The sequence below is a fragment of the Varanus komodoensis genome, unplaced genomic scaffold (assembly GCF_004798865.1).
Source record: "Varanus komodoensis strain SLA01 unplaced genomic scaffold, ASM479886v1 scaffold1, whole genome shotgun sequence".
Taxonomy (NCBI): Eukaryota; Metazoa; Chordata; class Lepidosauria; order Squamata; family Varanidae; genus Varanus; species Varanus komodoensis.
The window spans coordinates 123,179,430-123,207,408 of record NW_025335268.1 but is presented as its reverse complement, the minus strand read 5'-3'; the positions used below and the strand labels follow the sequence as shown (position 1 = coordinate 123,207,408).

Here is a 27,979-nt window from a genome sequence, read left to right as displayed (position 1 = left end):
ACATGTTACCTTTCCCCTTCATCCTCCCCTCACCTCAACATCCTTATAGGCTGTTTGATGCTCAGTCTGTCAACCTCAGAAGATACGGGCTCAAATTTGATCCTGCTTCAGGTCAGTCTTCATTGGCAACACTACAGATACTTATTCTAAGTCTAGTTTGAGCGAACAAAATAGGCCCAGTTGGGCAGGGGTGCAGTTAGAAAATCATACACTGGATGTAATGGCCTTATAGCTGGTTCAACTTTCCTTATATCGCTTAGGATGCAATCCTATCATGCTTAGATAGAGAAAAATCTCTACACCTCTCAGCATGCTCCAGCCAGCATGCTGTAAAGTTTGTACAATTTTTCTCTGCTTAGACATGCACCGAATTGCACCTCTATTCCAAAATAGGGTAAACCAGCCCTGCTGAAGCCCCCCACCCCAATTCTTTCAATTAGGCCCTTGGACTTCTAGCCCAAAGTCCTGCCCAGATAGCACCACTGTAGTTAAGCAGTCACAAATGAAAAGAATTTTCAGTGGTGATCCCTGGACCCCAGAAAAGGAAGACTCGTTTTGCCGCTGGACAGCAGCGAAAGGAACAAACTAGGAGCAGATCTTTCTTCCACAATTCATGCTTTAGCGAGTCACATTCCATGATGCTGTATTCCTGCAGTTTCCCATGGATGTGGACTGTGTTGTCCACCCATAGCCTGGGATTGCCCATGTGTGCTATTTGGACAAGGAAGGGATCAGAGAAGTCTGTTGCTGGGCACTGTACAGCTTCTGGATCTCAAGTGCATTGAATGAATGTGTGTGAGAGCCAAAAATATCTTGTGTGAAAGCATCCCAAAGAAGGTGCTAAAGTGAACTGTAAGAGCTAAGGAGGAACTGATATCCTTGGCAGCATGTACTGTAACTCAAGGTGATAGTGGGAGGAAGGGTGTTTGATGATATCAAGTAGGAAAGTAGGTTACTCTAAACAAGCATTAAAAAGGTAGCAAGCTGGAATCCCTCCTTTACATCAGGAATATTCAGACTCAGACCTTTCTGGGGCCGCTGACCAATTTGCTCTTTCTGTAGTGCAGTCTTTCCCAAACTGGTCACCTCACTAACTTTTGGACTTCAGTTCACATCAGCCCCAGCCAGCATGGACACTGATCAGGAATGCTGAGAGTTGTAGTCTAAAATATCCGGAGGGCACCAGGCTGGAAGAAGGCTTGACTACAGTGGCTTCTGAATATCTGGCTACAGTTGAGGTAGTAAAAACAGCTTGAGTATTCAGAATCTTTTCTTTTCTTTTTCTTTCTTTTTACTCATCAGTTGGGTGATGTTGTGGAAACCGGCCTCTAACTGCTTGCTTACACAATGAGGATTATATCAGATGCTGTTTCACAGCATATTGATTTGGGGATTTTCTTCATCTGGAATAAGCAATCCTGTATCACATTTGTTGTGGCTGTCCAGCCTCACCACAACTAGTACTTGTATCATCCAGGAAACTGTGGGAGGAGGATGGAGAGAGGAATGAGCAAGCTGTCAACAGAAAGGCAGAGATGGGGTAGAAAGTAAGACCAGCAAGAAGATATGAGAGAGAGAGAAGCGGAACAGAAGAGGATGAGGTGAGCTTGGCAAGAGATGGAAGAACATGAGCAAGAATTGAGGGAGACAGAAAGAGAGCCAGAAGAGAAAAGGAGTTAACTTCCGTTAGGAAGATTGCGCCAATGTGAAGAAAAACAAGTGACCAGGAATCCATCATTCAGCAGTACAGGGGCCAGATGCTGGCATCCCACTGGGGATCAGCCAGGCTTTGGATCTGGCCCCTGAAATGCCTTTTCAAGGACTACTATTGTCAATCACCAAGGGGACTGGCTCCTGTGTTAAGACTCACACCCACAAAGTTTGCTGTGGATATAACTGGGGCTTCCAGAACCTTCCAGAATGCATAAGGCCCTCCTACATTTGGAAATCCTCTCCATGACGAAGAAGTTGTCTGCGTTGGAACTAAATGAGCCAAAGCTCTGCAGAAAGCCTGAAACTGACAAAAAACATTTTTAAAGATGGGCATTCCGATTTGATCAGGAAACTTACAGTCTTGTTCCTCAAGTACACCCGGTTTGCATATGCTAATATGTGTGCCCTGAAGGCCCCCCTGCCTCTTTTTGTCCCTTGTCTTAATCCATTCAACCCTTTGTTTTGCTTATCAAGTGCCTCTTACAAACTGCCTACCTTAGTAAAATGTTATAAAAAACAGCATGCCCAGAAGTCTCTTCCCTAGTTCTTTTTGGGCTACCTGCATGGTGCATATATATTCCCTGTATTTCTGAATAAACTGTGATGTTCTTTTGATTGTACACCCCAAACATAACTGTGTTCACAGTCTCTTGACATCTGTCTTGGGTTGGATTTATGTTTTGTGATAAGAAGGGAACTTCTGTGACCTAAAATTCTCTGCTAGTAGAAGGTCTCTTCACTAAATTTTGGAGGATCCTTCTTTCCAGCCCCACATACACACGCTGCAATTCACTGTATTCAGCAGGGTATCCTGTGCACCATTTTCAGGGGACTGAATGAGATGCTGTAGGAAAGACAGCCAGTGTGGTGTAGTGATTGAGAGTGCAGAACTGGGACTCATGCAGTCTGGGTTCTAATCTCTGTTCAGCCATGAAGCCAACTGGGTGACTTTGGGCTAGTCACAGACTCTTAGCCTAAGCTACCTCACTGGGTTGTTGTGGGGATAAGACTGAGAACCAGGGAGGAGAATGACATAAGCTGCTTTAAGTTCTTTAAAAGAAAAACAAGTAGGATATAAATCTAATAAGTAAGAGAGGGCAGAGAAGTCCAGTTCTGCCATTGCAGTAGATCTAGTTTAACCCTTGAACCAACCCCTTATCCTAAGTCGCTATAGTCAGCAGATCAGTGGTTAGGCTTGCTGTGAAATCTATGAACAACATCTGTTTAATGCATGAGTTTATACCCTGGTGCAAGATCACTGATTTATATGGTCACATAACCCATAGTGCCCTATCTGTCACTACAGTCTCTGATCCATCCGTTGGGCATCTTCACAAATCACAGGTGGAGATTATTGTTAACTACACACAATTGTACATGTAAAGAAGCCTTTAGATATGTAACCCTGATATGAGGAATAATCATAAGACCACAACTTTCAAGGAATGATAGCTTGCATTTGCATTGCCTCCCTTTAAATGCTGAGGTTTAGATGATTCTGATTTGAGTGTGCAGTGGCAAAGGTAATCTTCGAAGACATGCTTTGGGTACAGCTTCCAGCATTGTTTGTTTGCTACAGGCCTCTGTACAGGTGACTCTGAAATTAATGGCTGCAGCTGGGGCAAAGCCCAGAGGCAGTAAGACCTTGGGATATACAGAACTGTGCATTGCAAAATCTGTCTGTTGCAAGGCCCAGTGATGCTCACCAAGAATTCATCTTGATCATTTCTGCTATTGGAATCACACCTCCATGTTGAATCACATCAGATTCAACCTACAGATCATGGGCACAGCTTTCTGTTGACTGCCTCTCCCTGCAGGTCAGATGATGCGTGTTTGTAGGGCAGCAGCTTTGTCTGGTATTTGTAAACAGAGAAGATTAGTTCCAGGGCTGCCCATTTGCCATCAGTTTAAAGAATTTAGTAGTAATTCACTGAGAACTGGGTGCAGGCCTCTTAGTGCTGTTCACATGACTGCTCAGTGTAAAACAGCCTGATGCTTTTAAACAGCAGGTTGAAGTTTGTTTAAGGTGAACTAGTCACGTGAAGTCCAGATCTCCTGAAAATATGTAGGGGCATAGCTAACAGTGATGTGGGCCAACAATGGAGACCTCTCAGGGGCCATTCATGAAGGTGATGTCTGGAATCTAAGCAGAAAACAAAGCAAACAAGGACTATGGTAATCAGCTGCTAACAGTGGAAAAAAATCTTAGTCAGCAGGGCAGCTCATTTAAGGAAACAAATGTTCATCAACAAATACTCAAGGGAAGTCTTCACACTTAACTGTTGTCTCTGGCTGTATCTTTCCACATGTTGATTTTGTTAACATTATGAGGATTTGTTATGGTGGAACTGCTTTAACATCTGATTTGATCTACTTTAGCTATTGTCTTTTTCTGTAATGGGCAGTAACCAAAGAAGGGAGAGAGAACGTTTCCTTCCAAAAAAAGTGTTTGGAGAGAAGTTGTTCTGTTTCCCATGCACTGCTGCCTCTTATTCCTAGTTTCTGTGTGCCATACTCTGATACCTTAAAAAAAAGTTAAAAACTGAGAAACTGGACCTGGGAAGGGGCTAGTGACTGATGCCTGCTCTATGAAATAGTGCACAGAATCTGCAAGTTTGGCTGACAGCTCTTGTGCCTAACAGCATCCTGATATATGACCTTACCTGGACAAACAGAGCCTAGCTACAGTTATCCATGCTCTGGTAACCTCTTGTTCCATGCTCCGATAACCTCTTGTTTGGATTATTGCAATGAGCTGTCTGTGGAGCTGCCTTTGAAAACAATCCAGAAATGTCAACAGGGCAACAAGACTATTAATAGAGACTGGCTCATGAGAACATATTACACCAGTCCTCTTTCAGCTGCACTGGCTACAAAGTCTGGATCTGATTTGAAGTGCTAGTACTAACATTCAAAACCCTAAATGGCTTGAGGCCAGGTTATCATCCCATCGCCTTATCCCAGGTGCACCTACCCAGACCCTAAAGTCATCTTCAGTGGTCCTTCTCTAGGAGCCCATTCTAAAAGAAGTGAGGCAGGTGGCTACGAGGAGGAGGGCCTTTTCAGTTGTTGCACCTGAGTTATAGAATGAGCTCCCAAAAGAGATGCGCCTGGCACCTACTTTGCATTCTTTTTGATGCCAGGTAAAGTCCTTTTTATTCCCCCAACATTTTAAATTGTTTTGAACTTCATTTAATATTGAATTTTATTCTGTACTACTGCTATTCTTCTGTGTAGATTCAGTTGCATTTGCTTCATGTTTTTGTGTATGTGTTTTAAGATTTTTAAATAATTCTTTTTAAACAATTGCTAACCACCCAGAGAGCCTTGGTTATTGGGAGGTATAAAAATGAGAGAGAGAGAGAGAGAGAGAGAGAGAGAGAGAGAGAGAGAGAGAGAGAGAGAGAGAGAGGTCAGCTTGCTTTCAGGCGATCAGTGGCAACTCAGATGAGTCTGCCACTGGCATATGCTGAGATGCAAGATGAAGTTGGTAGAATAGAATGTTCTGAATTCTTCCATCCTTGAGAAAGGGTAACATGCGTGATTGAGCGGTCTGTCCCCTCCTGCACAAACACAAACGTACAAGCTTCTGGGAGTTAACATTTTTTAGTGTCTGATTTGGCCCCACCCCCCCGATGTCTTGTTATAGATCTCTAAGAAGCTACTTAAGTAAATGCATATATACATTAAGAAAAAAGATAGGCACCTTCCTTCCTTTCTTTACTATCCTGTCATAGTTGCCATATCTGGACTGACCGGGGCGGCTCAGGACTTCATGGCCTCTATGACAGCCATGGGCCTGTCTCAACACGTCATTGGCCCGACCCATGAACGTGGACACACTCTGGACCTGGTTTTCTCGACGGGGCAGGAAGAGGATGACCTGAGGGTGAGGAACTTATGTTTGACTACCCTGTCATGGTCAGATCACCTCCTGGTGAGGTTTGTGCTCGAGAGTGGCCTCTCCCTCTGCAAGGGTGCGGACCCGATTGTATGGGCCCGCCCCCGGAGCCGGATGGATCCGGATGGATTCCTGAAGGCCCTGGGGGAGTTTCCGGCTGACAAGACTGGTGCTCCTGTCGAGGCTCTGGTCGAACTGTGGAACGGAGAGATGACCAGGGCTGTGGACACGATCGCTCCCAAGCGTCCTCTCCCACCGGGCAGAGTCCGCTCTTCCCCTTGGTATACACCTGAATTGCGGGCGATGAAGCGGGTTGGGAGACAACTAGAGCGTAGGTAGAGGAAATCACGGGATGAATCTGACCGAACACACCTGAGAGCCCACTATCAGGCCTATGCTGTGGCGGTGAAGGCGGCGAAAAAGAAGTTTTTTTCCGCTTCCATTGCCTCCTCACAATGCCGTCCGGTGGAGCTTTTTCGAGTGGTACAAGGCCTGGTTCGCCCGGGTCCTAAGGAAGATCTGATGCCACCCTCAAAGGCCCGCTGTGACGACTTTGCCAGGCATTTCAGGGAGAAAGTCGCTCAGATTCGTCACGAGCTGGACTCCACTAATGAATCAGAGGTCTCTGGGGAGACGCCAATGCTACCGTCTGGTCCAAAATTATTGGAGGAATTTCAATTATTGCGGCCCGATGATGTGGACAAGGTGCTTGGACGAGTATGTCCCACCACTTGCCTATTGGATCCTTGCCCGTCTTGGTTAATAAATAACTCCAAGCGCGGGATTGGGACCTGGATCTTGGAAGTGGTTAACGCTTCTCTGAGGGAGGGTTGAGTGCCTGTCCCTTTAAAGGAGGCGGTAATACGACCGGTCCTGAAGAAAGCGTCACTGGATCCAGAGATGGCCACTAACTATAGACCTGTGGCCAACATCCCGTTTCTGGGCAAGGTGTTGGAGCAAGTGGTGGCGGGACAACTCCAAGCACTCTTGGATGAAACTGATTATCTGGATCCTTTTCAGTCCGGCTTCAGACCCGGGTACAGTACTGAATCTGCCTTGGTCGCCCTGTATGATGACCTGTGCAGGGAGAAGGACAGGGGGAGCTCATCCCTGTTGGTTCTTCTGGACCTCTCGGCGGCTTTCGATACCATCGACCATGGTATCCTTCTGGATAGGCTAGCAGGATTGGGGGTTGGAGGCACTGCTTTGCAGTGGTTCCGCTCCTATCTCAACGGTCGATTCCAGAAGGTAGTGCTGGGGGACCATGTCTCTGCGCCATGGCAGCTATGCCACGGAGTGCCACAGGGCTCCATTCTATCCCCTCTGATATTTAACATCTATATGAAACTGCTGGGAGAGGTCATCAGGAGGTGTGGGCTGCGGAATCATCAGTACGCTGATGATACCCAGCTCTACCTCTCGTTTTCCACTAATCCAGGTGAGGCAGTGGCTGTGCTGAACCGGTGCTTGGCCGAGGTAATGGGCTGGATGAGGGCCAATAAACTGAAACTCAACCCAGACAAGACGGAGGTCCTGTTGGTTGGCGGATCGGGCTTCGGAGAGGGTGGATTTGACCTGGTCCTGAATGGTGCAACACTCCCTCTTAGGGACAAGGTCCGCAGCTTAGGAGTACTCCTCAACCCGGAGCTTTCTTTGGAAGCTCAGGTGACAGTGGCGGCGAGGAGCGCCTTCCTTCAGCTTCGGCTGATTAATCAGCTGCGCCCCTACCTGGAGTACGACTGCCTGGCGACGGTGACACACGCGCTGGTGACTTCCCGCCTAGACTTCTGTAACGCGCTTTACGTGGGGCTTCCCCTGAAGACGGTCCGAACACTTCAATTGGTGCAAAATAGAGCTGCCAGGTTGCTGACGGGGACGGGGCGTTATGCTCACATGACTCCAGTCCTCCGTCAGCTTCACTGGCTTCCCATTGAAGCCCGGGCCCAATTCAAGGTGTTGATTATGACCTATAAAGCCCTAAACGGCTTGGGTCCCGGCTACCTGAACGAGCGCTTACGTCCGTATATGCCCGACCGCCCTTTGAGATCTGCGGGAGAGTCCCTTCTCCGGGAACCCTCCATGAAAGAAATTAGGAGAGTAAGTACTCGGAGGAGGGCTTTCTCTGCGGTGGCGCCCAACCTATGGAATTCACTCCCCAAAGAGGTCCACCTGGCACCGTCGTTACTGGTTTTTCGGTGCCAGGTAAAGACCTTTTTATTTAAACATCATTTTAATTGTTAAAATATATGATCTGGCCAGGGCAACTTCTTCTTCCTTCTCTTTTCTCCTCCTATATTATTTATTTACTTATTTTATACTGATAATTTTAATTTTATATTATTATGTTCATAACTCAGTGTATTTTTTGTATTTTTGTATTTAATGGTAATTTATTATGTTCTATTGTATTTCAATGTATTCGGCAAGGGGCTTCGGCAAGTGGCGGCATAGAAATGTAATAATAATAATAATAATAATAATAATAATAATAATATTCCCAGCAACAAGTCCTACCCAACGAGTTTAGAAAGATCTTGCAGCTCAAATAATAATCCTTTCAATTGTCAGGAGTGAATTAAAAGTAATGAGGGGTTTGTTTATGTTTTCATTTTGGTCACAGCATTCCCAACTGGACACATGAAAACAATAACAGCTAGTGCCTGATCCTGCCTAATCTTGGAAGGTAAGCAGGGTTGGGTGACTTAAATGTTGTGAATGGTCCAAAGAACTTCAGCTAAGGGTGGTAGAATAGAATGTGATAATAATGATGAATTACTGTGGGGATAATGTTTGGCTTAGTGAATAGAAAGGATAACTATTCCAGTGTCTACTTGTTACCTGTCCTCCCCTTTTATCTTATCAAAATGCAAGTCATCTTCTATAGTTACAAACATTCCAAGAAGCTTTGTTTGCATAACAACAGCAAGTATTGCTTTTGTTATCTCAGCTCTTGCTTAGTTAACTTGCCAATTTATCTATCTATCTATCTATCTATCTATCTATCTATCTATCTATCTATCTATCTATCTATAGGCTGACTGAGCATGTTTCCCTGTTTTACATAATATTACATTGATTCTGAAATTAGGGTCAGCATAAGGAAAATGGTACATTGCAATTTTGAAATGCTTTCACTGTGCCAGTTCATTTATCTTGAGGAGCCGTGGCACTGTGATAAGCAATCCCCATCTGAGGGTTGTCCTGTCCCATGAATCCCCTTGGCTAGTGGGGGTTATTTGAAGGTTAAACAACCCAAGCATAACTCTACAGCAGACTATGGGTTACACAAGGGTTATGTAACTTTCAAACAATCTGGACATATCATAGAATAAGGCCACTGAGTCCAACCCCTCCTGGTGCAGGATGCCAGTTACACCATCCCTTTCAGATAGCTATTTTCTTGAATGTCTCTAGTGTGGGAGAGCACACAACCTCCGGTTCCACGGTCATATTGCTCTTACAGTTACATATTGCTCTTAAATCCTTCCTTGTGTCTAGCCTGCACCTGGTGTACTGTATTTTAAGTTCATTGTTCCATGTCCTACAATTTGGGATAAGTGAGAAGGGGTCTTTTCCTTCTTCTTTGAGATACCTGCAGATTGCTATCATATCACCTCAATAGTCTTCTTTTCACAAGGCTGAACAGGCCCAGTTCTTTCAGCCTCTCATCATAGGACTTAGTTTCCAGGCCCCATATCATCTATGTTTCCCTCCTCTGAATCCTCTCCAATTTATCAGCATCCTTTTTAAACCTGGGTGCTCAAAACTAAATGCTGTATTCCAGGTGAAGTCTGATTAACGCAGAGTAGAGGGGAATGAGTACTTCACTTTTTCTGGAAGTGATACCTCTGTTTATGCATCCCAAGATAGTGTTTGCCTTTTTAGAGGATGCATTACACTGCTGGCTCATATTTAGCTTGTTGTCTACAACTCCAAGGTTCCTTTCACTATCAGTACTGTTCAGCCAAGTATTCCCCATTTTGTATTGATGCAGCTGATTGTTGTTGTTTTTATATTTTTCTTGGCTAGGTGCCTATGTCAGGTTCATATAATATTACAGTCACACAGACTATGTCTGATGGGGGATTGCACATTCATTATGGCATCTGGCAAGAGATACAGCTCCTTGAGAGTAAATTAACCCTTGAAGGGATGTTGTGTCATGCAAACCAGACTGATGAGTCTCCTGAAATGTCTCAGAGTCCAGCAACAGTGTCTGAGGGTGGCATGCCTTGTGAAAAATCTGATACCCCATGAACATGGGGGAAATAATTAGATACTTATTTAAACTCAGCAGGAAATTTTAATAGCTTCATGCATTTCTTTAAATAATAGAAGAAAACAACACAGAATTTCCAGTAAACCCCACTATGTTCAAGCAATTCTCCCCAATGTGTGTAATACGCTGGAAGCTCCCATTGTGCTTCTAAAGAGAAAACAACAATGAACACACAGAGAGATGAGTTTCGTCTGTAATAATTTAGATGCTAGTGGTTGGAGCTCTTTGCTCTAAACGTTGAGTAATCAGAGCTTGATGCTAATAAATTATTTATCTTATCTCTGGAACACAGAAAAGCATCTCATCCAGCAACTTCTGTGGAAATATGCTGTTGTAGAGAATTCTCAGCTGGGATTTCTACTTTTACTAAGGGAAGGCAGGGAGTGAGGCAGAGGTTTAACTGCCAAGTCTTCCCAGCGCACATTTTCAGGAAGAGATGAAGTCATGACAAAATTAGCAGAAAAATTCAATCCAGCCTGACTTTGCTATGGCTGGATAAGCTTGTGACTATGATGAAGATTCCTGTTATTATCAAAAAGCCTCTAGTGCTTGCTGATACTTCTTGTGCTGAAACGTGGATATGAGCCAATGGAACAAAACTGACTGGGATTTGTGCAAGAGAAGGTTTCAATGATATGTTGAATACACAACTGGAAGTGAAATTAATTCATTAACAGATTTAATAAGCATAGGTTCTCAAGTGTGTGTATACACACACATGTGAAAATTCACAGTAATCTTCAGCAACATATTTGGTACTATAGGCCTTTAATATTTGGCTAGAAATTTGCATGTTCTTACATGATCATCAGTGCCAGTGCATAGCAATCCCTCTCTGTCACTGGAGGGCAGCCCATAGTTTCAGCAGCTTGAGAGGGTCATATTCTCTCTCCACATGAAAGTAAAGGTGCTTCCAGCTGGAGGATTCCTCTTCAATGGAGTTGGAATGTGCTCTCCAATTACTAGCTCGGTTGACACATAATTCCTACCCAAAGGTTATTTAACCCAGGGTCAACACATAGTTTGTTGCCCTAACCAGGGTTTGTCTGGGAGATGATCAAACAAACTATGATTTGCTTTTTCAGTTCTTGGGTTGTTCATTTGTTTTCTCCTTTCCCCACTCCCTCCCTGGATCACAAATACCTTTTAACATGTACTACTACAAACTACTAACATGAAAAATTGCTGTAGTTTTTGACCAACCTTGACCACAGCCTCCATAGGTTGAAGAAACAACCCTTGAACAACCCATAATTCTGGCTTCACATATAATTACTAGATTGTACAACATGACAACCAGCCGTTTACCTTTATCATTGGTTGGTTGTTGTGTCGTATGAACTGACTAGTAGTTGTAATGATTGGTTCTTATCATGGCTGTCAACTATAATTTAAAAAAGGCTTGTTGTATGATTCACAACAGGTTGTCCAAATCTGAATGACATCGCCAGCTGTGGGTAAAGCACGCAAAAAGTTTGCTGCTTGTTAAGAACAACAAAATCTCAGCAGCCGCTGGCATGGATGACAATTCCACTCTGCACCACAGTAGTGTGGCTGGAGTAGACTGGTCCTTGCCACTTGCTTGTCCAGAAGTCAACTCTCAAGCAGCAACTGGGGATGACATCTCTGCTGGAGTGGAGATCAGGGAAACTTCCTCCATCCTCCTTGTTGTATTTCAGGATAAAAGCCCTGTTTCTACAACTGGAACAAAGAATATATATTTAATTCTTCTTTGTTTTTATTGCACAAGCACAGGTTATGCCCTGAAGCACAATGGGGCAGCCTTGTCTGGGGCAATTTACAGGAACCTACCCAGTGCAAGGAGCATTGAACAGCCCTGTGCATATGGTCCCAGTCAATGCTGAAAGTTGACTCCACTGCACTTCAGGGCACAAGTCATTTGTGCAATAAGGGCTTTTTGACAGCCAGGATATTGGCTTATAATCACAGTTGTCAGAGAAAGGAGCCTTGTTCCCTTCCACAGTGTCATCTAGGATACCATGAAGAGTTTATCATCAGTGCCTGACACCTAACAGTAACAGATCATGGTGATTTACCACAATAGATTGCCATTACATGCAAACCCACCCAGTAACCATTCATCCATGGTTTAAATAACCTAGAGTTCACAAGCCAGCAACTAACTATGGGTTCTCTTTCTGGTTTGTTCCTGACCAACAAACATGGCTTGTTAGCACTGCTGGGTTTGTATGTTGGTACAAAATTCCATCCTGTCCCCTATTCAGCATCCAAGATGGCTTCCCTTCCCCACCCACACTGACTGCTACATACACCTTGGCAGCAGCCCCCTTTTCCCAAGTATACTCTGAAAGGCCCACCACCCTAAACAGAAGTTGCTGAAAGCAGAGTTGCTCAGGCAGTATTAAGTGCCCTATCCCACCCCAAGACCCATCCTGAGGCCAAATGAAACTAGTTGGTTCTCTTTCTCAGTATATCTCTGGTTTTCAAATACCCCAAAATTAAAAACTGAGAAAAGCATAACTATGATATTATATAAGGTGAATTTTTTGGAATGGGGAGTGCATCTTGTTTTTAATGTATCTATGTTACAATGTATAGACTCTTAAACTTAACTATGGTGCTCTGTAACACACACACTTCTATGTGTTCTACAAATGTATAAACTCTTGATTTATTAAAAAATCATTTTTCAAACTGTGACTATGGAGGGTCATGCAGGCCACAAGCAGAAGCTGGGGACTCTTTGTAGACAGAGAGTGAATTAGGATCACAGAAGAAAATGTTGCTGTTCAAGAGGGGAAACGCTTGTGGGGCTAAAGGAAGGCACCATCTTCTCCGACACTAGCCTCAAGGGGAGTTCCATGTACTGAGTAGCTGTTCAGTACTGGACTAGAGAGCAAATTAATGTGACGCAGTGCAAATCACTCTGTTCTTCATTCCCTCCCATTGTTTTTTCTTATTTATATATTTTCTGTACTGCCCAATAACTGAAGCTTTCTGGATAGTGAACAACAGTAATACAGTATAGTGAAATATATAGACTAAAACAACAATAAAAGATAATAAAAATTACATTACAAATTTACAACTTCATTTAAACCCACCTTTTTACAACTAAATAACTAAAAACAAGTTACTGCTTAGGCCACCTGAAAAAGAGCTAGCGATACCACCCACCATGTGTTGTTTGGAATTGGTAAATGCCTCTGCAAAGCGGATGGTCTTAACCTGTACTGAAAAGATAGTGAAGTTGATGTCAGGAAAGCCTCATTCCCTGATTCAGGGCTACCACAGAGAAGTCCCTCTTCTTTGTTGCCAACTGACCTTCCCTTGAAGGTTGCATTCAGAGGAAAATCTCAGATGTTGAGCACTGTATCCAGGTACAATGGGGTTGGGATACATTCTGTCAGGTATTGTGATCCCAAGTCACATAGGGATTTATAGCACCTTGCACAGGACTCGGGAGTCAATGAAAGTGGGCCTGAAATTTTGTTATATGTTCAAACTGGCTGTCTCATTTTGCACAAGCTGCAGCTTCTGCATGGTTTTCAAGGAAAGCTCCACATAGAGTGTGTTGCAATAATTTAGTTTAGAGAGTACCAGTTCATAGAAGCCAAGCTCTCTGTCCACATAACGGTGTAGCTGGGCCACCAGCCAAAGCTGGTAGAAAACACTCCAAGCCACTAAGGCCACCAGCTCCTTAAGTCACAAAGATGGCTTAAGGAGCACCCCTAATCTACAAACCTGCCTGAGGGGAGTGCAACCCCACCTGGAAGAGGTTGAGAGTCTTCCATCTGGTTAAAGGAACCACCTCAGCCTTGTCTAGATTAAGCTTCAGTTTGTTAGTTCTCAGCCAACCCTTTGTTACAGCCGGACACCAGTTTAACACACCCACAGTCTCACTCAGTCTCACTGACAAGAAAAAGGAGAAATAGAGCTGTGTGTCATCACCAAACTGATGGCGATGTACTCCAACAAAACTCTGGATGACCCCACTCAGTGGCTTCATGAACTGGAGGAGGAGGTGAGAAGTCTACTGATCAAATTCATGGAGGATACTAAAATAGGGGTGGTGGCTGCAACTGAGGAGCAGTTGGATCTGGTCAGACCGTGGAAGTAGGTCAGGGACAACAGGACGGTGTTCAGTGGAGATCAGTGCAAGGTCTTGCACTTGGAGCATAGGAATGGGGATCATAAGTACAGGTTAGGGGAAAAGTGGCTGGAGAGCAGCACTTGTGAAAAGGATCTCAGGTGCCGGTTGGCTACAGGTTAAGCATGAACCAGCAGTGTGACACGGCAGCCAAGAGGGCAAATGGCACCCTTGGATGCATCACCAGAAGCATGGCTTCTAGATCGATAGAGGTATTACTGCCATATTATACAACTCTGGTGCACCTGCAGCTGGAGTACTGTATTCAGTTCTGGCCCCTCATTACAAGAGGGATATAGCAAAGTTGAAATCAGTGCAGAGAAGGGCCACTAGGATGGTGGCTGGTTTGCAGGGTAAGCCATATGTGGAGAGACTGAGGAAGCTAGGTCTTTTCAGCCTTGAGAGGAGAAGACTCAGGGGGGACCTGTTAGAGACATATAGGTACTGGAGGGTGTGCCACATATAGGAGGTGAGTGGAGGGTAGGACATGTTCCAATGGAGCAAAGCTCAGGAACCAAGATTTAGGGTGGATGCCAGGAAGTACTTCCTGATAGTTAGGACCCCTAGAGTTTGGAATGGGCTTCCACAGGAGGTGGCTGAAGCCTCAACGGTGAGGGTGTTTGAGGATAGGTTGAACATGCACTTTGTAGGCATGTCACGAGTGGAGCTGGCTGCAGCCAGGGGTCAGACTAGATGGCTCACCCTTCTGACTCACTCTGTTTCTATGTAGCTGTTGAATAGCATTTGTCCCCTGCAGAACTTCATACTGAAAAGTCCACAGAGCCAAGCAAAGTAATTAATTTCTTTATGAGTTATAGAGCAATCCTGGATGGGATAGGGTAAGAGGAGAAGTGACAGATCCTCCAGTCCTTCCAAAGTCATGCTAACACATGCTGGCTAAGGTGAACAATGGGTGGTCTTACTTTCACCTCTGGTAGTTTGTTTTGTAAAATTTTCCCTACTGTTGGCTCAGCAAATTCAAAGCCATGCCCCCAGAATGCCTGTTTTGGGGCCTCCCACCAGTGCTTGTAACTAAATGTAACTAGGGCCTCTCTGCCACAACAGAAGGACACCTCCACCCTGTCCTAGTCTCTGATGACTGCTGTCTTCAGGGATTAGGATTACTTTGCCCAATGAAGTAGTTTTACAGCTACATTCCTTTTACAAAGTGATGGCCCACTTTTTGACTACTCTCTCTGAAACAGATAACATCTACAACTGCAGAAAGATGAAACACTAAAAATGAGCAAATGAACATATTAAATGAGTATTCTCATTTCCTTTATCTTCCACATTTAGTTCTTGTAAAATGTTGATGTAAATAGTTTTAGTTTTATTGCACATGCAGATGACAAAATCTTAAAAGTATGGAAAGGCAATCCTGAAATCAGGCTTTGCTGCTGTTTTTTCCCACCCTGCAGCATTTGTTCTTTGTGTTTCCTTTACATGACAAAATCTGTTAGTTTCACTTGTATATATAGACAGTTTCACTTTCAATTGCTTTAATAGCTGGCTTCCAAGGAAGCAGTGTTTTCTTAAAAAAAAAAAAAAGCTTTTGACTTTGACTTCACTTGAAAGAAAGATGTTGCAATTTGTACAAACTTAGTTATGCAGAGTACAAGCAAGGATAAAACCTGATCAGTCAGCTTCCATTTAAACACTGGATGTTTTAACCTTTGTACCTGAATACGCATTGTCAACTCCCCTGCAGGAACAGGACAAAGGTTGAAAGTCCTTTTTTGACTGGTGTCACCTGCTAAAACCAGCTAATGAAAGAAATTTCATGACTTTTTTGCCTGATATTAAAAAATATTATATAGTTAAATTCAAATTTAATGCTACACAGGGATTTTTTTGGAGTTCATTCACACCTGTTCAAATAAAGAGTAATCACAGTCTAAAGTTTATCTAAATAGTTAGGAATGTAGTTATGCTAGTTCTCCAAAATTAAAGACCAAGTAGATATTAAATGTGCTTCTGTTGACTGTGTGTGCTCTCCTTATCTAGGTCGAGAGTGATTCTCATCATATGGAATGTACAGCCAGTATCAGATTAGATTTTAATAATCAAGATCGTGTGTGGTGTGCAGCTTCACATAGAAGACCTCATGGCCTAATTGGCTGCTGTAAGCATTTGCTGTAATCTTCTCTTTCATCTCCGCGATCATTGAGCATTTTGTTTCAAAGACAGCTGCAAGAGCTCAGCGGATAGCCCATCAGGTGTTACCAGAAAAAAAACAAAAAAAAAACAAAGCAAAACAAAACAAAACTCTGAAGGTGCGGATGGCCAATGCAAATCTATTTTGCAGATTGTACGGGATTCGTAACGGAGCCTAAATATATAGTTTTGCCTACCAGTAAAGGCACCTACTTGAATATGAAACTTACGCAGCTACATCAACATCCGTTGTCTTTGGAGTTTAAAACCCCCATCTTGTTATTACATGAACCATGCACTTGCTGCATTCTTGCAGGACCAAGACATCAAGCTGGGAAAGGCTTAGGCAAATAAAGAGATGGGACTATGGTTCTCAGTAATTTTTCGAGGGATGGAGTAAATCAATCTGAGGCTCAGGACAAGTTTTATCGCCTGTTCCAAACCACGACATCACTAGAGGCTAGGGCTCGATCTCGCCGCCATGCTACTTTGCCCGGGTGCACACCTTGCGCTGATCGCATATGAATGAATGACTGCCATTTAGTGCAGCTAAGGACACTGTGGCGATGATTGTCTCTGAGCGCGCGCGCGCGCGCGAGCGAGCAGGAGCCGACGCTGCCGCGCGGGATTTCCTCCCTCCGGCGCCTGAAACAGCTTCAAAACAAGCAGACCTTCAAAAGGCGCCGCTTTGCCTCAATGAAGACGCAACACGAGGACAAGCTGCACCTGCTGAATTTCTGCACGTCATGCAGCTGGGAATGCCAAAAGGGCCCGGCGGGGTGGTAGGAGAGGCAGCAATCCTAAATGAAGAGCAACGGCTGGGAAGAGATGCGGATCTCTCGGTGGCAGGCGGCGGATGGCTTAGGAGGAGCGCCGCTGCCTTTGTCCTTGCCCCCCGGGCAGTCCGGCTCCCTCCTTGCCTTCTCCGCTTTTTCCCGCCACAAGACCCCCTCCCCCCTCTCCCGCTTCCCATCGTCGCCGTCTCCCCTCCACCAGCCCCCGTCTTCCTTCTTTGGCGCCTTTTCCTTCCCGCCACGTCGAGTCTCCTCAACAGACCATTCTGACGGAGAGGCCCGGCGCGGGCTGGCAGCGGCGGCCGCGATTGGCCGAGGACGCGCCAGGGGCGGAGCTTACGAGTGCCTGAGTGCTGCCCGCAGGATCTCCCCGGCTCCGCCCAGGCAGTGCTGCTCCCTCCCACTTACTACAGGAGACTGAAGCCGGGGCCGTCGCGCCACACGGGAGGGAGCAGCCTGGCCCGGCACGACCCCGCCCGCAGCTCCCGCCCGTGCTTAGGAGACACCAGCCCAGCCGCCGCCTCAGAGACGCTGCCTCTGCTGTCGCCGCTGCCGGCCCCGGCCTGCCTGGAACACGCGGACGGGGCGGGGATGTTGCTCTCCAAGATCAACTCTCTGGCCCACCTGTGCTCGGCGCCTGGCGGGGATCTGCACCCAGTCAAGCCGTTGCCAGGTCAGCCCGGCGGCGAAGGGAAGGAAGGGGGGCTGGGCGCAAGGAGGAGAGATGGGCGATGGAGATCTTCATTCTGGGTTAGTCGGTCGGTGGGTGGCCTGAATGCCCCGCTTTCCGTGGTCGGTGATCACGCGGCAAAGGCGCGTTCGCCGTCAGGTTTTGTGCGCTTGTTTTGGGGCGAGAGTGATGCGGCGAAAGGCTCCGATGGGCGCAGCGAACTGACCCCCCTTCTTCTCCACAGGAAAGGAAAAGGAGCCCCTGGAAAAGCTGTACCAGGTGGGCCCGCTGCTCGGCAGTGGGGGCTTCGGCTCGGTCTACACGGGCAGCAGGCTGGCAGACGGAGCTCCGGTGAGTGGCTGGATCGCTTTTCGAGGTTTTTCGGTGGATTTTGCTTTCTCTGCATTCTCCGCTACCCGCCCATCGCTCCCCCTCAAATTCGTTCCTCCAGCCTGCTTGTGATACAGACTTCCTTCCATTCATTCCCCGTTTTCTTCATATTCAGCATTATCTGTTATATCTGTATTGGTCGTCACGCTTCTTTTTCCTGCTTTGTTTGCAGGTGGCCATTAAGCATGTATCCCGGGACCGGGTTTCTGAATGGGGAGAACTGGTAAGTGTGTTGGGAAGAGATGCATGGCGTGTGCCATCTCTAGAGAAGCTCACGCAGTCGGCATTGCACGTTTGCTCCACTGTGTGGGTCAGTTTGCCCCCTTAGCTCATGAGCCATTTTTTCTTTCCTCTCCCCTTCCCCCATATTCTTTATACAGCCTGGTGGAACACGAGTACCCATGGAGATCTTGCTCCTGAAAAAAGTTGGCTCCGGATTTCGAGGAGTGATCCGGCTTCTGGATTGGTTTGAGAGGCCAGACAGTTTCATTTTAGTTTTGGAACGCCCGGATCCCGTTCAGGATCTCTTCGACTTCATCACTGAGCGAGGGGCTCTGCCTGAGGACTTGGCCCGGAGTTTTTTTTGGCAGATTTTGGAGGCAGTTCAACACTGCCACAACTGTGGTGTCCTGCATCGGGATATCAAGGATGAGAATATCCTGATTGACCTGAACAGTGGAGAGCTCAAACTTATAGACTTTGGATCTGGAGCCCTACTCAAGGACACAGTGTACACTGACTTTGATGGTGAGTCTTATCAATTTCCATTCACCACTATGAGCCAGGGAATTTACTCTTCTTAAAACACCTCGTTCCCTGGCTTTGAGTGCTCAGTAACTTCACAGCAGTGGAACATGTTCTTCCTTCAATCTGTAGGACTTATCCTTTCTGTGAAATGCATTTTATCCTGATTACTAGTTGTCTACACAAAACCTCTGTTGCTAGGAGATTTAACTCCTATCAATTGCTAGCCTTAGCTGCTGCTGCTGAAAGATTGCTCTTCTGTAAGTCTGAAGGACTCGATAGTCTTACTTGCATACAAAGTAAAGTAAGATGGGAAGCAGATCAGTTCTAAATCTTCTGTGATTATGGGTACTAGTTTACCTGCTAGGTAATGCAGATAGGCTTGGATCTTACAGATCATGCTAAGCTGAATGTAAACATGATTGCAGCCATGCTGTTCCAAATGATGAGCCCTAATGTAAACTTGTAACCGAAGTGGAAAGCTTAGGGTGCAAGGCTGGTAGATAGAAGGGAGGATTTTGTATTATGTCTTTCCCAGTGATGGCTAGACAAACAGATGGGGTGCTGAAGAGGGGAATTATTAAGAACTGTTGCTTCTGCTGTTTCACTAAATTAATCATCTTGAGAAGTTGCTTTTTGTTGTGGTGTTAATGTTGTGAAATGCAATCTGAAAGACAGATCTGTTTACAGCCGGCTCGTTTCCTTTTCTGCTAAGAAATACAAGTAGATGATTTCTACCTTTAAGAAATAAAAACAGTGTTTGTGTGTGGAGAGTTTACTCAAGTATTTAAACGTTAAGACTAGAAAAGAAAGGCCATTGCATATAGATTTGTTTCCAGCAAACAAACCAAGCTTCTTGTGTTGCTAGCCAACTCCCTCCAAGAGCCGTTGACTTCAAAAATCACTGCTGGCTTCTGTTTTGTTTTGTTTGTGTTTTTCATCCGAGTTCTCAAGTGGCATGAGAGCTGCCTTGCATTTTTTGTTTTGTTTTTAATTTAACGGCTAATGACCAGGGTTGGGCTTGCTCTTCCCTATGCTACCCTCTATCTGGCTCGGTTTCTCAAGCTTATCATGCCCCCTGGTGGCTTAGGGGGTATTTTTTTACAACCCAAAGTTTGTAAACAAGAGTCACGTGGCTGGAAACAAGACAAGCAGCTCTGACCTCTGTCCTTGCTTCCTGCCTGCAGTGAGTTGGGAGGGGTGCGAATGTGTGTGGAAGGAGATCAGATAGGACAGCAAACGCAGACAAAGGCGTATACCAGTATCAGGACTTGCTGAAGAGGTGCAGGTTGGATTCAGTCATTTTTACCTAGCATTGTGTAGAATGCAGGAATCAGAATGGCTTATAATTACTAAGGGCCAACTGTAAGACAAAGTCATTCCCTCAGTAATTTACAATAAATCTGTTTTAGTTTACTTAGTAGTGTTTGTAGTCAGGGAGTCCTCTAGCTAATGATATGGGATAAAAAATCTAATAAATAGTACTTTTTTCAATAGAATACAGCCAACTTTAGCTTTATCTCTTAAAGATAGCCTAAAATAATGCTAAATGATACTCTCCCATCTCTCTGGTAAACAACTGTAGCCTTTGTCAGTTGTATTGGATATTACATTATTGTTGTATTGGATATTACATTAGCAAGCTAACTCGGAAATAAAATTGTCTTTTAAAGATTCACATAATGAGCCTCACCACAACTGAAAATTAGATCTCTACTGGGACTTGTGTAAGCCTTGATCAGATTGAATACAAGGTTCTGTGCCTAGATTCTGTAGAAGCTTTAAGTTTCTTGGTAATGAGACCTACCATCTTTTTTCAGGGACTCGTGTATATAGTCCTCCAGAATGGATCCGGCATCACAGGTATCATGGCAGGTCTGCAGCTGTCTGGTCACTTGGGGTGTTACTCTATGACATGGTCTGTGGTGATATCCCCTTCGAGCATGATGAGGAGATCATAAGAGGACAAGTCTATTTTCGGCAAAGGGTTTCTCCAGGTAAATTCATACTGGTATTATCTGCCGGGATAAATCAGACTACCATTGCTTAATGTTACTGCCATATTCTAGCATTACAAGGCTGGCTGCAGCATGTAAGCAGCCCTTAACTCACAAACAAAATCCCAGCTTTTGAACTTATTTGCATGTTGCTAGATAACCCATACAAACTAGTGCTCCTAAACCAGTTCCTAAGCTCTTAGTGGTAACTTGATACCACACTCCCTACCAAGACAAGGAGTTCAGTGTTACTTAGCCTTGGCACAAACAGCACAATAAGGTGAATGAAGAGGTCAGGGATGGTTTTAGTCTGATTAAGCAGTCTCATTTTATGAAGCAAGTTGAGGACATTTTACAGCAGTATCTGTGCCCCTTATTTTTGCAGATTTCCAGTAACTGATTTTTCCTAACTTTGACTTTCTTTTGTAGAGTGCCAACATCTCATTAAATGGTGCTTATCTCTGAGGCCTTCCGACAGGCCATCATTTGAAGACCTTTTGAACCATTCTTGGATGCAAGATGTCCTGCTGCCCCAGAAAACAGCTGAGATCCACTTGCACAGTCTAATTCAAGATTCTAGCAAATAGCAATATGTCTGGTCCTTTTGGTGTGCAAAACAGAATTCTACCCTACAGAGTCTGGCTGACTCGGATTTTTACAGGAACTCTGTTCATCTCATTCCAGACACAGACTGCTTGGAGACTTTGCCAAACCTGGAGAAACACATCTCTTCTAGTAGAGTGGACTTGAACTCTTTGGGGCTTGTCTTGCAAACTTCCTTGGCAGTAGACCAGTCCTTGAGTGTCCACAACCTGCTGAATCCTAGAATATGAAAGGAGTGGAGCAGAGTACTAGAGTATATGTTTCAAATGGGGAAACCTGGGTATGGGAGCGGGGAGGGGAAGGTACTGGGTTTGGATTGGCTTCCTGTCTTCACTGTGTCACCCTGTTCCGAGTGCCTTCAGTTGCAAACTGAACTGTGCTGGGGAAAAATACTTGAATGTACGTACCTTCATTACTGCTGCTTTCTCAAGGTTCACATAGTTCATTCCACTTTCTTAAAGAACTGCTTCAAAAGAAGCTGAGGGTGATTGGCAAACTTGCTAATTGCAGCCCTGTATGAACTATGAGTTTGTTCTTGCAGCCTCTTGAAACTGAAGGCATCCTCAAGTGCACAAACAATGCAACCCACTTACCTGTAAATTTGTACAGAACAATACAGGAACAAAGTTTAGTATACAGAAGATTGTAGTTTATAATGGTTTTTACTCTATTGTTTTTAATTTATTTCTAGGGTTTTTAAAATATGTCCTAACTTGTAGGATCTTATTTATTTTATTTATGAATCATGTGGATTCTTGGCCTACACCTCACTGCTGCAGCTGCTACCTGGTTACCTGTACCCCTTCACTTCTTGCTACCAAATCCCTTCCTTATTGGGTTCCTTTCTGCTTCTTCTGCTGTCTGTTGTCACTGTACGGAGCAGCTGACCCCCTTTCAGCCATCTGTAAAAGTTTCCAACTGCGGCTGTTCAGCCTCCCTGAATGTTTGAGACATGTTCCACGAGTGTTGGTGGGGTGGATGTGTGTGTGTGTGTGTGTATTATATAGCATGTATATACAGTGCTCTTAAAGTGGAGCCAAATATCCTGAACTTCCAACACTGTCAGGCTTGTATAAGTAATTTGGTGTGTAGTCTGCTGGTTTTTAAAATAGTTAATACTGTACAGGGAATTCAGAAATGTTATTTTTTTTATACATCCCATTTTAAATAAAAATGGAATCACTTGATTTAATCAGACTGCTGGCTCTTAAATGGTTACATCATGTTAAAACTAGACTTTGTTGTGTGAGCAAATTGTGGCCCGGATGTTGTGGGGCTGTTTTCTCATCCATGATGGATTATGTTGGCTTGTCTTGGAAGCTTCTGACAGGTCATTTGAAGACCTTTTGAACCATTCTTGGATGCAAGATGTGCTCCTGCCTCAAAAAATGGCTGAGATCCACCAACACAGGCTAATTCAAGATTCTAGCAAATAGCCTAATGTCTGGCCCTTTCGGTCTGCCCTACAGGGACTGCAGGTGGTGCAGTGGTTTAAACCCGCTGTGCTGCTGGGCTGGTAGATCAAAAGGTTGCTGGTTCAAATCTGCACAACAGGGTGAGTTCCCATTGCTTTGTCCCAGCTCCTGCCAACCTTGCAGTTTGAAAGCATGCAAATGCTAGATAAAAAGGTACCACTTGGGTTGGCACGTAACAGCGTTCGTGCACTTCGGTGTTTAGTCATGCCTGCCACATGACCACAGAGACTGGGGACAAACGCTGGCTCCCTCTGCTAGGAAACTGAGATGAGCACCGCCCCCTAGAGTCAGGCATGACCTGACTTAATGTCAAGGGGAAACCTTTGCAGAGTCTAGCTCACTGGGGATTGGATGGCAGTTGCAGTTCAACATGAAAACACTTGTGCTAATCTCCGGCATAAAATGTGTGGCAAACTAGAGAGAGCCATTCTGATGTGTTGGCTTGGGCATTTTGGAGTGACTGGCACTTGTCACTTCAGCGATCAGGAAAAGTGACCTCTGGTGGGAAAGGGAATAAAAGGGTAATGGTGCAGGAATTGCATCTCAGTGCTGCTTGGGCACTTGGAACAGCTGCCAGTAGCAATGGCCCGGGAAGCTCAAATGATGCCTGAGGAGGCATTCTTGCTTGTACTGACCATGCAACAGATCATCTGGGTTTGAATGATGCCAAACCCTGCAATGTGCAGTTACCTTTACAACTATATGTCATGTGAACCCACTCATAGTCTGTTGCTTCCATACCAAAGACTCAATTTTGCAGTTCAAAAGACGAGTAAAGTATATAGCAGTCTAGATCAAATGTGAACAATTTCCTTGGGATTGGCATGTGTTTACAGCGGGTGGAGGTCATGTACAGGACCTGACTTTGTATTTACTCTGTTAATTTATGTGTTCCTGCTCGATTTATATTCCCTCAGTTGGAATGCGCTTGCCACTGCCAGGAGCTTTGGGATCATTTTTTCTCATTGGATTTTCAACCTTTGGCTGACTTGCTGTCTTCCCCCAAATTGGCAACTGGAGCAAATGTATCCCAGCCAGCCCTTGGCAAGCACAACTGACACAGCAATATGGAGGGAAGTTAGTGTAAGCTGAAACAGTAGTGAGAACAGAGGGCCTCACATGATAAAGGCTTAAAGATTGCATTTGAAAGTGGGGATGTTAGGATATCCTATACGTTTTTATATTATATTTGAACAAACCCGCACAGGATTGTGCCACAAGGTGTCTAAATCAATTTGTCCTTGTATTAAGAACTGTCTTCTAATTTTTATAGCAGGTACCAGCTGAAACTTGGTTACTGGTATCTAGCTTCAACATTGGGAGCTTTGCAATTGGTATTTTCCAGTATTCTCATGCAGTGGATGGATGGCAGTTTTTCATGAGTTATACACTGATAGCAATATTAGTGGATACATTGTTTAAATGCACAGGCTCAACCTACTTGTGTAGTGAGGATTAAGACACACTGTGTTCGATAATGTCTACTTCCAAGTAAACATGGTCAGGTTGACACAGCTGCAAATGTATGGCCCAGATGAAGTTTGACTGCAATTCCTATCATCCCTCATGATGGATTATGCTGGCTGGATTTGATAGTAGTTCAAGTCCCAAGTTCTCCACTGGAGAAGGAAATGGCAACCCACTCCAGTATCTTTGCCATGAAAACCCCATGGACAGTACCAAAAGGCAAAAAGATATGACGCCGGAAGATGAGCCCCTAAGGTTGGAAGGTGTCCAATATGCTACTGGGGAAGAGCGGAGGGCTAGTACTAGCAGCGCCAGAAAGAATGAAGCGACTGGGTCAAAGCCGAAAGGACACTCAGTTGCAGATGTATCTGGTGGTGAAAGGAAAGTCCGATGCTATAAAGATCGATACTCCATAGGAACCTGGGATGTAAGATCCATGAATCAAGGCAAGCTGGATGTGGTCAAACAAGAGATGACAAGACTGAACATCGACATCTTAGGAATCAGTGAACTAAAATGGACAGGAATGGGTGAATTTAATTCAGATAATCATCAGGTATACTACTGCAGGCAAGAATCCCTCAGAAGAAATGGAGTAGCCTTCATAGTCAATAAAAGAGTAGGAAAAGTAGTAGTCCAAGTCTATGCCCCAACCACTGGTGCTGAAGAGGCTGAAGTTGACCAGTTCTATGAAGGCCTACAACACCTTCTAGAATTAACACCAAAAAATGATGACCTTATCATCATGGGGGATTGGAATGCTACAGTAGGAAGCCAAAAGATTACTGGAATAACAGGCAAGTTTGGCCTTGAAGTACAAAATGAAACAGGGCACAGGCTGGTAGAATTTGTCAAGAGAATTCAATGGTCATAGCAAACACTCTTTTCCAACAACCCAAGAGACGACTCTACACATGGACATCACCAGATGGTCAACACAGAAATCAGACTGACTATGTGCTCTGCAGCCAAAGATGGAGAAGCTCTATACAGTTGGTAAAAACCAGACCAGGAGCCAACTGTGGCTCAGATCATGAGCTTCTTGTTGCAAAATTTAGGCTTAAATTGAAGAAAGTAGGGAAAAGCCCTAGGCCATTCAGGTATGACCTAAATCATATCCCTGATGAATATACAGTAGAGGTGACAAATAGATTTAAGGAATTAGATCTGATAGACAGAGTGCCTGAAGAACTATGGACGGAGGTTCGCAACATTGTACAAGAGGTGGCAACTAAAACAATCCCAAAGAAAAAGAAATGCAAGAAAGCAAAATGGCTGTCTGAGGAAGCTTTACAAATAGCTGAGGAAAGAAGGGAAGCGAAAGGCAAGGGAGAAAGAGAAAGATACACCCAATTCAATGCAGAATTCCAGAGAATAGCTAGAAGAGATAAAAATGCCTTCTTAAATGAACAGTGCAAAGAAATAGAAGAAAACAATAGAATAGGGAGGACCAGAGATCTCTTCAAGAAAATTGGAGATGTGAAGGGAACATTTCATGCAAAGATGGGCATGATAAAGGACCAAAATGACAGGGACCTAACAGAGGCAGAAGAGATTAAGAAGAGGTGGCAAGATTACACAGAAGAACTATACAAGAAAGAGCTTAACATCCCTGATAACCATGATCACAATGGGGTGGTCACTGACCTTGAGCCAGACATCCTGGAATGTGAAGTCAAATGGGCCTTAGGAAGTCTGAGCAACAACAAAGCTAGTGGAGGTGACAGTATTCCAGCTGAGCTATTCAAAATCTTAAAAGACGATGCAGTAAAAGTGCTACACTCAATATGCCAGCAAATTTGGAAAACTCAAAAGTGGCCACAGGATTGGAACAGGTCAGTTTACATTCCCATCCCAAAGAAGGGCAATGCCAAAGAATGTTCAAACTACCGCACCATTGCAATCATTTCACATGCTAGCAAAGTTATGCTCAAAATCCTACAAGCTAGGCTCCAGCAGTATGTGGACCGAGAACTACCAGAAGTACAGGCAGGATTTCGAAGAGGGAGAGGAACTAGAGATCAAATTGCCAACATACGCTGGATCATGGAGAAAGCTAGGGAGTTCCAGAAAAACAACTACTTCTGCTTCATTGACTATGCTAAAGCCTTTGATTGTATGGATCACAACAAATTGTGGCAAGTTCTTAAAGAGGTGGGAGTACCAGACCATCTTATTTGTCTCTTGAGAAACCTATATGTGGGTCAAGAAGCAACAGTGAGAACTGGGCATGGAACCACTGATTACTTCAAAATTGAGAAAGGAGTTTGGCCAGGCTGTATACTGTTGCCCTGCCTATTTAACTTATATGCAGAGCACATCATGAGAAAGGCGAGCCTAGATGAATCACCAGTTAGAATTAAGATTGCTGGGAGAAATATCAACAACCTCAGATATGCAGATGATACCACTCTCATGGCAGAAAGTGAGGAGGAACTAAAAGCCTCTTGATGTGGGTGAAGGAGGAGAGCGCAAAAGTTGGCTTGAAACTCAACATTAAGAAAACTAAGATCATGGCACCCAGTCCTCTCACTTCCTGGCAAATAGATGGGGAAGAAATGGAGGTAGTGACAGATTTTATTTTCCTGGGCTCCAAGATCACCACAGATGGGGACTGCAGCCAAGAAATTAAAAGACGCTTGCTCCTGGGGAGGAAAGCTATGGCAAATCTAGACAGCATACTAAAAGCAGAAACATCACCCTGCCAACAAACGTGTGTATAGTCAAGGCTATGGTTTTCCCAGTTGCAATGTATGGCTGTGAAAGTTGGACCATAAGGAGGAGATCAACCCTGACTGCTCTTTAGAAGGCCAGATCCTGAAGATGAAACTCAAATACTTTGGCCACCTGATGAGAAGGAAGGACTCACTGGAGAAGGGCCTAATGCTCGAACAATAGATGGCAAAAGGAGGAGGGGACGGCAGAGAATGAGGTGGCTAGATGGAGTCACTGAAGCAGTTGGTGTGAGCTTGAGTGGACTCCGGGGGATGGTGGAGGACAGGAAGGCCTGGAGGAATGTTGTCCATGGGGTCGCGATGGGTCAGTCATGACTTCGGGACTAAGAACAACAACAAGTCCCAACATTTGGAGGGTCACACAGTCCCACTCCTGATTACAGTTTTAAGGACAGTCTTCTACCATAATCCAATTTTAACTCACTTATAGGCAAGAAATAATTGCTTTTTAAACCAATTAATCAACCAACCAACCCATTCCTCTCCACTATGCTGTCTTTTAGACTGGAACTTAATGACAGGTGTACCTGCAATGCTACAGAAAGTCCCTTTCTTAACATTTAAGTATATAACAGTGCTTGCATTGGCTTTTCACTAAGTTTCCCATGGAGAAGTTGCCCTCATTTTTATAAGCAGGAACCAAACTTGTGCAATTCAACTTGGGTGAGAAGGCGATGCTTTGATCTTGCTGAAATGCAACTAACTTTTAGTAAGGGTAAGGTTTTGCAAGTGGATATATAACCTAAAAATGGAGAGAAGGATTATATAAGCTTCCTTGGGTTCCTTTCAGGAAAACAGATTAGGATATAACTATAATAGATGTTTGGAAAATAAATTGCATTCAGTGGAAATTGCACATGTGACTGTATAATCAGCATTACTTGTTTGGCCTCTCTTAATTCCAGTAAACACTGTGTGA

General features: G+C 44.5%; 1 protein-coding gene across 1 annotated transcript; it reads left to right on the top strand.

Annotated features, from left to right (window-relative positions):
• The first annotated feature begins 17,409 nt into the window (after positions 1–17,409).
• PIM1 (Pim-1 proto-oncogene, serine/threonine kinase) lies at positions 17,410–22,580 on the top strand. The gene is made up of 6 exons (XM_044443817.1): positions 17,410–17,652; positions 17,894–18,000; positions 18,212–18,262; positions 18,420–18,786; positions 20,604–20,780; positions 21,210–22,580. Exons 1-6 carry the CDS (start codon positions 17,571–17,573, stop codon positions 21,365–21,367), a joined length of 942 nt encoding a protein of 313 aa, XP_044299752.1. The 5' UTR covers positions 17,410–17,570; the 3' UTR covers positions 21,368–22,580.
• Positions 22,581–27,979: the final 5,399 nt, after the last annotated feature.